We start from the raw sequence: 11,517 nt of genomic DNA, 5'->3' as shown, positions 1-11,517 counted from the left end.
CAAATTTTTATAGCTAAAAGAAGAATATTGAAAATATCAAAAAGCTCTTAGAGCATATGACGAGTTCTTTATATGTGAATTGCTTATCCAAAAAAAGAAAAAGTATATTTTATCCTAAAAATTTGAAAAAGAATTTCAATAATTTGATTGAAATTCAAATATGTTTAAGCAATAATTAAACAAGTCTCGTCACGGACTTAGATCTTATCATCACATAAATTATTTATAATAAAACCAATTTATAATAGTTCAAGATAAGATAAATCTCGATGGAAGTAATAAGTAGTTTAATATCTGACTCCTTAAGTTGTTGTTTACCCGAAGACTTGGAGAAGGGGATAAAATAGGAAAGAATGATAAGAAGGAAAAAAAGTAGAATTAGAACAAGCAAAAGAGCTACGAAGTACAAATTAAATACGTACACTTGTGACGTAACATGTCAAAGTCGCATCAAAATAATTTACTATTTATCAGTTTTTGTCTGTAGTGAATATGATAAAGGGGAGCATCAAAGCAAACTGACAACTACAAGAAAACATTTAGTAAAAATCAAAAGATTAATGGAGCTGGGGCAGTTTGCGATCAATCACTGTTATATGGAAATCAACAATTAGGTGGCTGATACTTTGGCTAACTTAGGAGTACTAAACAAGTTCAAAACTATCTTCAATACGGCTATATCCACGCCATCTCAGGTTAAAGCCGCAATGAAGATGGACCGAATGAACATGCCTACCACAAGTTCATTATTAATGACTTATTATTATGTAAATATCCTTCTCAATGAAACTGTTTGAAATATTTTTTGAAAGTTAATTAAGCAAATGCATTAAAAGGAAAGTAAACAAATATTAGCTAAAAGATGCATAAACTAAAGAAATCTCTACATTCTAAGCTAAAATATGTTTAACAAGTTTGTGATAAAAGGACTAACACTTCCCTGAAAGAAACTACATTGTTGATCCGTGCAACTATTAAAATGACTGAATAAGTAAAATTAATTACTAGTGGCTGTCACTGGAACCAATCAGAACTGCAGATCGCACAAGTAAAGCTTAAAAACAGAATAACAACAATATACCCGGTGAAGTCCTAGAAGTGAAATCTGGAGAGGGTAGTGTGTTCGCAGATCTTACCCCTACCTCGTGGAGGTAGAGAAAGCTTAAAATAGACTGCGCTATTTAATGACTAGGACTCGTGTAGGAGGAGCTTTGAAGCATAATGGAACATGATTAAAAAGGAATGTTACAACATTTAGTATGGTGATAATTAACTCTTACCTATGGGGAAAAACCTAAGGATGGATTCAATGAGTAATTCAAAGAGCAATCATAGAAAGAGCACGCAAGCTTTCCTCGTCTGTTTCCCAGAACTGTGAATGTCTTGAACGTGTAAACCTCTCATACACAAGCCGAACACCTCTTTCCCATCGACGAGCAGATTGAGAATTGACGGTGATTTGGCTCATTTGGAAGAAAAAAAGCCTAAAAGAATGGACCAAATTGGAGTAAATTTGGTGAGGAGTTTTGAAACTACAAGTTGCTAGTCTTATCAGAAAAGGGAATAACAAGCTTACTATTAAAGGAGTATTTATAGAACTCTGAGAAGATACCATCAGATTCAGCTTTACAACAATCAATAAATGCAAACCCATGAATTGTTAGTTTATTCTGATGGTTTGGTATCTTTATTCTTGTGCAGCAAATGGATGGATATTATGTAAGTGAGAAGAAGGATTTTGGAGTGGCTTTGGAGATAACAATAAATAGATACCAAAATAAATAGATACAATACATATTTTAGTGGATGAGAAGTCAAAATCATGACAACTTCTTCGTATTCCTCATAGTACTAGTAATTGGTCCTCGGAAATTAAACACTAAGGGATCGTTTGGGTCGGACACAATACTTAAACAGAGGTGGTATGCACCAAAAGTCACAATCTAGCTAAACTTTTATTGTCCCAGTAACACTAGAAGAATAAATGGTGATTGGAGACCACAAATATCTCATCCATTTAAATGCTTTGACTGGTGAAAATACAGTATATTTGTTGAGTAAATATAATTCCACATCATGTGAGAACTTTAGATTAGGACAAATGTTGCATGTGAGAACTTTAGATTAGGACAAATGTTGGGGCCTAGGTTTAGTCGAGGAAAATATCCTAGAGATTCAAAATAAAAAAATCAAGTGATAAAAAATCTTACCTATTTCATCGGCACGATAAGGTAAAATGATGGGACATGAAGGTGTTTTTTATGATTCCTATTCCTACTCATTCTTGATGTAAATGGAATTTTCATGAATTCTACTAGCATCCAATAATTTCCTTTTAAGAGACTCAAAATTGACAAATGGTCTAAACAATCTCGAAAAATATTAGTAATAATTTGGTAATGAGTAAGAGAGAAAAAAGACTGAAACTTGCAAGCCTAAAGGGATAGAAGGTTGCATAATGGAAACTCTCACTTATATATAGCTAGCTCCAAGCAGCTAATTATCTTTTCATTCTTTTTTTTAAAAAAAAAAACTATTAGAGAAAGGGGGAAGACAAAGGGGAAGGAGTATTACACAGGTGGCACTCATTGGCAGCTCCGCAAGCAGCGATACTTTCAACATACTACAAAACGCTTAGGAACATTAAAGTGTCAATCAATTTAATCTTCATTTTAGAACGTTAGATCAATCTTTTAGAATGTTCCATCAATCCAATCAAAATTACATAACCGAGATGCAAAACTTCTGCGCGCATGGCCACATTTGGCTAATACCTTTTTTATTTTGGCGGAAAAAAGGATGAAATCACAAAGTAACTCACGATCACGGAGTTGCAAACTCGGCAGTATTACAGAGCAAGTACTGGTGACAGTGAGAATCACTAGAACTCTAACGCCCTCGAAGCTGTGGCCTCAAAATTTGGGCTAGATTTTCATCGCAAATGTATTTATGCCACTTACAATGAGAAAATTAGGATGACTTACAGTTCTGGACTTGGATGGCATTGAGAAGATATACACTAATTGGCCAAGGACAATTGAGGCAGTCTTCGTCATAAGAAAGCATAATCTACAATGAGGTCACCAGTTGATGGATCGAAAGATGTTTTAATTTCTGCTGAGTGACAATCACTGGTTGTAGTGGTAGATCTATGGCTCCCCACGGCCACGGGCTCCTTCAGAAGTTTTACCCCTTGCTTCCAGTATCTTTGTTCTGAATCAGACAGAAGTTCATTAAGCTAATGCAACTTCACGTCAAGGATAAAGGGGTAACGTAATATTTTGTGAAAAGAAAACAGGACGCAAGTATTTGGCACTCCAAGCAAAATCCGACATGTCAAGCAATTTTCGTCTAGACTGACTTAAAGACATACCTGGTCCTGTAGACGAGACAATGGACTCTTCTGTATCCATCACCCAGTCAATCCAAAGAACAAATCCGTGACATTTTCCACGCGCAATAAATTCTACCTGCAACACCTTGGTTTCGTGAGCTAATGTCGCAAACTGCCTTTATTGTGAACAAAAATAGATCCTGCAGAATCTTGCTAGTAGCCATGTAAGACCTGATACCTGAGCTTTTCCAGAAGACAGGCTCATCGGTTTCAAGAAATTGAATTCCATGATAGTAACTATGTCACTCAGTTTCTGCAATATTCAATCTTAATTGTATTAACAAACAGATTTAGATTGTGTTGTAGATAGTCTCATTTGGAGCATTCTTCTTCATCAGAAATGATGTAAACTACCTTACTCTCCCCACATTGCCAGATTGAAAAAGGCAGAGTAGGATTCTCTTGTCCAGCAGGTAAACCTCCACATGCCCCTAATGTGGAATTGACAGCTGAATGATCAAAACCTTCAATATCTTGCAGGCACCTATGACTTCTCCAAAGGTCCTGCAAGAACAATTTAACATGTCATTCACATGATATTAAATCTTCACATGGTTAAAGCATTGAAGCTTACAGGAAGAGACATCGCACAAGCCTTTAACAATCCTTTGCAAGGGATAATTATCGCATCTTCTGATAGGATTGAATCCAATAAACTTCTTTGCTTCCTACAAACAATATCAAGATCAGCACAGATACTTATAAGTAAATCCCGTGAAAAAAGTTCCACACTTCTTATAGGTATTCTAACAACCCCCACCCCCACCAAAAAAATAGGAGAAGAAAGAGCAGTATAATTGAAGAATTGGAACAAAATTACCACAAAAAAAAAAAGAAGCAGATATGCCATCGAGTGTAATGATAATAGGTCACACCTGCATTGCTGTCGTGGTCGTTTCTAATTTTCAGTATCTCCAACTCTGGAGATTGTTTTGCGAAATGGTAACCGCTCCATAAATGTAGAGCTCAGTATGATATGAATATTTTTATTCCTTGATACAGTAAACCCCATACCCTCCCCAAAACCCCGTAGCCAGTCCAATATCACTGTACTCCCTTGGTGATTCGAATCCCCAACCTTATGGTTGGAAGTAAAGGTTATTTACCACTAGGCTTTCACTCCCTTGCCAGCTCAGAATAATTTTAAATTATAGAATTATCTCATAAAGACTTTTAACAAACGAACTAATGCTCGTTTAGTAGTAACTGATAATATGGTTAGGTAGTTCTTTTGTGTTGATTGTGATTCCCACATGGCTTGCAGGAAAACGTGCTGTGCCTATGCATTCTGATTAAATTCAGGTGATTGATATAGGAAAATATGGAGTATTGTTCCTCATATTATTAGGCATAAGGTGGGTGATGTACAATAGTACAGTGCTGAAGCCGGAAGGGATGCAGAATGCAGAAAAAAAAAACTGAAGGACAGTTCCAGCATGTTCTTCTGGGCCATTTGGGGATAGATACAAACAATAGCTCCTTTGAAGGAAAGAAGTCAACTAGACACAGGTAAAGCATACTTCCCTCAATCTAATGTCTGGTGTAATCTAGAACTTGTAACGGATACAGGTGGCATCGTTGAATTTATAAGCTCCCTGCATAGTAGCTCAGTGAGACACTAGCTAAGGTTTTCTTTTTCACTAGCTAAGATTTCATTACATATTACGAATCATATATGTTATCAAAATTCTACAGTGCTAATGATATCACTCTTTTTCTGTGACACAAGACATAACTGCTGATCAGCACTGTTAAGAGATTATCAAAACAGAAGAGCTGGGCAAAATCACTAACAAAAGCAAATGCAAGAAAGAAGTAACAAGTATTAATCTACAGAGATAAAACTCCAAGATTGTTGTCAAAAACATAACATAAATTATTCAGCATTCACCGAATCATTTCAGTCATAATGTCAACCCAGTGAACTAGAATCAAAAGAACGAGTTACATCATTTACCAAAACCGCAGATTTTGCCATGGGAGCACACTGTTGTTTCCATAATAGAAAGGTTCTCCAACTATCATGTCAATCTACAAAGAAATAACAAATCATCAGCATTTGAAAGAAAATGGTATAGCTTTAGGCAGGCTAAGTTATATATTTGAGATATCGTGCAATATATGGTTGAAGAGACAACAAGAAGCAATCTTTTGCTCGAGGTTCAAGAGAAAAGATGTTAAATTTGGATTTTCTACCTTTCTCCGACTACTTTGAGAGGTCAACAGTTCACTCATCTTCTGGACTTCTACGTGATCCTTTAAATAACCATTTGAAGTCGCAACAGCTTGCAAATATTGCGCACCTTTCTCTTGAAATCCTGGAAACAGTGATAGCACATGAGACCCTTTTGCGAGATGGGCGAGAGCAACAGCCAAAAATAGGCTATCATCCACAACAACACACAGGGAGGGCAATTTCTGCTTCATCTGTAAGGAAGAAAGAAGCAAGATTAACTCTAACTGACAATTTGAAGTAAATAAAATTAGTAAACTAAACAAGCAGTTAGTTCCATGTAAAAGATAATAACATGCATGATCTTACAAAATAAGCACATATGATCAGTGATCTAGCTGACTTTGTTTTTCAGTATAACAGTTAATGCAGGAAGCAAAATGAAAAATGAAAAGATAGAAAAATAACAAGAAAAAGATTAACAGTAAACTTTTTTCATCAGATATTTTTTTTTGGTGAAGTAAGATAATTTTATTAAATGGCATCAAGAAGATGCATAGCAAAAATATACAACAAAAGTGTAGCTGCTCATATACAAAAACTTACTGAATAACTAAGGAGCAGACACAATCCAAAAAAGATTCAAAGCAAGTTACAAGGGCCTGGTTGAACCAAGTAAATAGATTGATTAGACAAGTTGCTTTAAGAGAGTGATTAGGAGTTGAAATCCCATCAAAACATCTGCGATTTCTCTCTTTCCAAATGCACCAAAATATAGTAGCAGGCACCATTTGCCAAGTTTTTTTTATGGAATTCCCAACTCTCCATGAGCACCAGCTCTCATAAGCATCCTTGATACTGTAAGGCATGACCCAGGCAAGTCTAAAAACTGATAAAAACATGTTCCTTATGTCAGCTGCTACTGTGCACTGAAGAAACAAATGTCTCACACTCTCATATTCCTCCTGGCACATAAAAAATCTGTTCACTGTAGGAATACTTCTTCTACTGAGGTTGTCTTGAGTAAGGCAGGCTTCCTACAGGCTTGTCCAGATAAAACCAATTACTTTTATAGGGAGCTTGGTTCTCCATATAAGCTTCCATTGCCATTTGTCAATCAGCTCTTTATTGGAGCAAAGATTGTCATATCCTCTTTTGACAGTATAGGTTCTATCTTTGGAATCTCCCCATTCCAGCTTGTCCTTCACCTGAGGGTTGACCTTAAAATCTGATAATTTTGAAAGCAATCTCAGCAGGTCATTTAGTTCCCAGTCATGGATATCTCTTCTGAACTGCAGTGCCCATGAGTTATCTTGCCAATAGTGCCCAATAGTGGAATCCTTGTTGCTGGCCAATACAAATAGACTTGGGTGTTCGTCTTTCAGAATCTCTGACCCTAACCATCTATCTTTCCAGAAAGAAATATGAGTTCCGTTCCCAAGCTTGAGTGATGACTTGAGTTGAAAGTCACCCCATAACTTTGAAATGTGTTTCCATGGCCCAGAACCATGTGGCAGTCTACTCTGTCTAGTACACCAGTTGTTAGCCACCTCATATTTTGCTCGGTCGTGCCTTACAGCATAAGGAGGGGGAACAAGATCATACTCATGAAGTAAAGAATCACCACACCAGCAACTAGGCATTCACAGTTTAAAGAAAGTGAGGGAGAAGGGAACTGGGAACAGGGAACTGAGAAACTACCAGTAAGCAGGCAACATCTGAACGCATATTGGCTTCGGTTCATCAAAAGCAAACAAAGGTACAGTCAACCAGCATGGATTGCAAACATCCGAACAGGTTTCCATTTTCAGTGTCCAGGTTAAGGTCCACAGCGTCCAATTCTAAAGAACTATACTTAATGAATGTACATGTACAAACATTCTTTTGGTAGGTGGTCCCAAGGGATAAATGTGCTAACTTACTGCATTTTTAATAGCATTTAGAATGGAGCATCTCCAACTGACGTCACTGTATAATGCAATTTTTTCTGGTGGCAAAGTGATTTGGTACTTCTGAGTACTGAGCTCACTTCGTCCAAGTTTCAGGTTCTGGGACAAAGTCTTCATTTCATATGAGATGCTAGTATCAGTGTGAACAGCCAGCAGATTAACTTCTTCATCCTTCAATAAAGACAAACCTTTCTTTGGGATGAACCAAACACACTGTTTCCAATGGTCACACCAGTTCTGACAACCTATAGTGCATGCAGATAAAAGCACAAATAAGGAGTTATTTTGACTGTGATATTTTTTTTTTGAGATGGTATTTTGACTGTGATATTAGAGAGCTTGTTACTCAACTTTCCATTTATAAGCATGTAAAAGATACCAACAGCAAATATAATGTGAAAGAATACTCCTTGGTTATATAAACAGCTTTTTAAAGAAAAGCATTAACCAGGAAATGAAGTAGGGAACTCTATACAACAATGTTGAAAGAACATCTCCACCTGGCTTTTTCTTTTGAGGTTAGGCAACGGGAGATATTTTAAAGAACCATTATAAAGTTTCATAAAGCCCTTCTCCAACTGTCTGTCACCCCAGGTAGCACACTTAACATGAATTTTGCCCTCGTGGTAAAAAGAAGGAAAAATGCAGAGATACTCTACTCACGGCTGATGGACAAATTTAGTCCTTCCACACAAGATGGGCAACTTATCCATTTTGGTGCAGTGGAGTAGAAGACAGTGCCTGTTTCATCAAGCTGGAGCAACCACCTAAAAAAAACCAACTCATAGTAATGTTTTCCACATAAGAATGTCAGAGCACACAATAACTTCAGCACCAAAATAATTACCATGAGATTATAGCATGAATAGTGCCAGTATCAGTAGCTTTTACACTCATTTCTGTTTCGCGATGACTCTCTGGCCTTCTCCAAAAGTCAAAATCAAATACTTTGAAGGGTTCTGATAGCTGTAGAAATAGAAGTGAGTGATATTTCAGAAGTTGTCAGTATAGAAACATCTTTTACTCTGAAGTACTTTACCAGTTTGATGTCTTTTAATGCATCACAATGCATGGAAAATTGTTGGCGTTTGACACATAAAGCTGTATCCATTTCGTCTGGAACAAGACGAATTTCATCTAGTACTCCTTTTTCATTGTTAAACAAATCGTGCAGCTTCCACAAATCTGAGCTTTCTACCATCTGAAAGGCAATGTGGGGAAAAAATAACTGATTTACAACCACAAGAACCCAGGGGTGGGAACATACCCTATTAATTTTAGCCCATCACAACCAAGAAATATTTGTTTTTTGATAAGTCATTAAGTCCATCACAACCAAGTAATATGATGGCACACAAGCTATTACTCACTAGCTAAGTTTAATAAATATAAAGGGAATATCCAATTTACAGATCTGAAATGAGCTTTAGTAACTATATTCATGATGATTTTATCCAAATTTTACTAAGAAGCACTTGCAACTGCATCCGTATTTAAGTTGATACAAACATAGTAAACCCAGCCTGACAATCAGGACATACAAGTATAAGAAGCAAGCTAAACTTATAACCTGACAATAGTAACACCATGTGATGCAGAGCTAGACCTAAAAATGAGTAAATCAAAGCTAACTATAAGCAGTAAACTAAACTTACAATCTGCAAAAGAATACTTAAACATAATAGCCTTGGTCAAACACCTGACCATATATCGTTGCTCGGTAAGGCACTGTTTTTGGATTGTCTGACAGTAGGTTGTCATGAGCATGCTGCAGAGTTGGAATTAACCCTTCTCCCAAAAGCTCAGAGTCGAGTATTTCACTAACCTGAATCAAAGGGTAAACAAATATCAAACACTCATGCAACGATGGCATACCCTTGGTTAACAATCAACCATTCAACCTATTTAAAACATAAAAAGCAATAAGCACTGGTCCAAAAAAACTTAAAGTAGGCGTCATGTTAAATAATGTTACATTACATCAACAAGATCAAAAAAGGATTGAAAATTGTTAAAATATTTAAACAGTAGATTATACGTGAAATTCTTCAAGTAAAATTGCACTGAATACATAATAATCTTTCTGATACCCAATTAGATGTTCTTGCAATGTATCCTGATTAGTTTATCAATCATAAGTACATGTTCAGCGGAAGTATGCCGATACTCTGAATCTTGTATATTATAAAATTAAAAAAGGCTAGTGTACTCACAAGCACATCTGCCCGTGAAGGCATGTCCACACCAACTTTTAATTCATCTGACCTCTTGTTAAGGATGCGGATTTTTCTCTGCATACCATTGGCATGCAAAACCTTCCGCATCAATTTTACCATTGGAAGATATGACTCACACGCGGTAACTATCCCCTTAGAACCTGAGCTCTCCACTGAATCTCCATGACCCATTGCTCGGGCTGCCATCATAGATAATAAACCAGTTCCCGCTCTGCAATTTGCATTATGAAGCAGAACCAAAGATATAAATATGTTGACTACCGAGCAACAAACCATACATCCACCTGTGGCAACTCTTAAGACCTCCCCAATTGTGGCAAAATTTTGTCAACACTAAGTCATAATCTATATAGACCAAGCTTTTCTCACCTTTTTTTCCTTATTTTCAGTTGGTGACTTTTACTTTATATATTATTGAGGTATATATTATCTTTCATCTATTATCATCACAAACCAATTTTTTTTAGCGTTTCGCCTTTCAATTGTTGCTTATTTCCGAAGAAGCTGAAATGGCAAAAAGCTTAAAACAGACCCTCCGTTTAGGTCTTGGATTTTCTGCTGATCCTATTCTTATAAATTAAAGGGGTTGGCTTTTTAGTAAAGCTAAATTATTTAGCAAAAACATTTCCCAAAACCATTTTTGGCCCGAGCCAAACACGCCCTTAAATAAACACATTATCAGGAAAATATAGTGAATACCCAATATCAAGAACATGGCACGGCTTGGTTATGGTCTTATCAATGGCTTCCCTGTAAGCTTTATTCCTACGAGTATCATTCAGCATGTCAAGGTACGAAGTATTTGCAAGAAGCTGCTTTGTATTACTATTTCCTGAAGCCTCGTCTTCTTCAATGATGACCCATTCGGAGTTTCCGGTAAGCGGGTCGACTTTGAGCTGGAACATTCGTGACCCGGAACTCATGCTTCGGACTGTGAACGCCTTTGAGCGAGATTTTGGAATGTTGTTAAAGGAAGGGAAAAATAATTTGGGGTTTAGGGTTTTAGGAAATAGGCACTGCATAGGTGTATGGAGTATTATGAAGAAATATTTGGTCTGATGGTGTATTTCATTTCTCCAGCAATTTTATTTACATGGCCAGTTTACATTCCTTACTTTTCCGAATTAGATTTTAAAAAAACCAAAATAGTCCCCAAGTTTCGTGATTAATTTAAAATTGTCCCTTAAATATAAGTAGAGTGTAGTCTCCAAATATTATTTAATCTAGAGGCAGACTTCTTTTATTTACATTCCTATCTTAAAATGATTCGACGCTAAAATACCATAATTTTAAACAAATGACCACTTATTCTTCTTTCTTAATCTATATTATTATAAAAGCACGAATGTTAAAACGTTAAATATTGAATGACTAAAATATCCCTAAAATATTGATAGACTTTTATACCCTTTGAAAAAAAATTAAGCTCCATTCTATGTTGGATAAAATTGTAATCTCTATTAGTATTTTAATACTATATGAACTAATATTTAAGATTTTCAAGTTGACTAAGAATTCGTCATTTCAGTCTCCTACCAAAACTTTATTTTTGAGTTTTCAATAATAAATACTTAACATACTTTAGAAAAACTATTATCATTAAGTTTTCTGTCTTATTTCAACTAAGTTACTTATTGATGGGAGAGATATCTCATGTTCCGTTTAGAATTTAAGGTGACGTGGTGCACTAACTCTATTTGAATTGCAATTGGAAAATATTTTATTTGCTTCGGTTTGTAGTGACATCATAACTCTTCCATCTTG

The 11,517-nt window shown here is 36.0% G+C and overlaps 1 protein-coding gene across 2 annotated transcripts; it reads right to left on the bottom strand.

Annotated features, from left to right (window-relative positions):
- Positions 1-445: 445 nt before the first annotated feature.
- Positions 446-10,824, bottom strand: LOC107819964 (protein arginine N-methyltransferase 1.6-like). 2 transcript variants are annotated; one of them, XR_001655819.2, is made up of 15 exons: positions 10,453-10,824; positions 9,730-9,964; positions 9,216-9,341; positions 8,556-8,717; positions 8,364-8,482; positions 8,180-8,283; positions 7,490-7,761; positions 5,591-5,821; positions 5,352-5,425; positions 3,969-4,062; positions 3,749-3,898; positions 3,573-3,647; positions 3,374-3,470; positions 2,985-3,213; positions 446-1,484 (listed from the first exon to the last, which is right to left on the bottom strand). XR_001655819.2 is itself a non-coding variant. In XM_016646162.2 (14 exons), the coding sequence occupies exons 1-14, from the start codon at positions 10,773-10,775 to the stop codon at positions 3,053-3,055; spliced, it is 2,223 nt and encodes a 740-aa protein (XP_016501648.2). In that variant the 5' UTR covers positions 10,776-10,807; the 3' UTR covers positions 975-3,052. The 2 variants fall into 2 exon arrangements, 1 of the variants encoding a protein (XP_016501648.2); XM_016646162.2 differs by having other exon boundaries at positions 975-3,213; positions 10,453-10,807.
- Between the last annotated feature and the right edge of the window lie 693 nt (positions 10,825-11,517).

The sequence above is a fragment of the Nicotiana tabacum genome, chromosome 22, assembly GCF_000715075.1.
Source record: "Nicotiana tabacum cultivar K326 chromosome 22, ASM71507v2, whole genome shotgun sequence".
NCBI lineage: Eukaryota > Viridiplantae > Streptophyta > Magnoliopsida > Solanales > Solanaceae > Nicotiana > Nicotiana tabacum.
The sequence above is the reverse complement of the archived record's forward strand: the minus strand, read 5'-3'. Positions and strand labels throughout refer to the sequence as shown.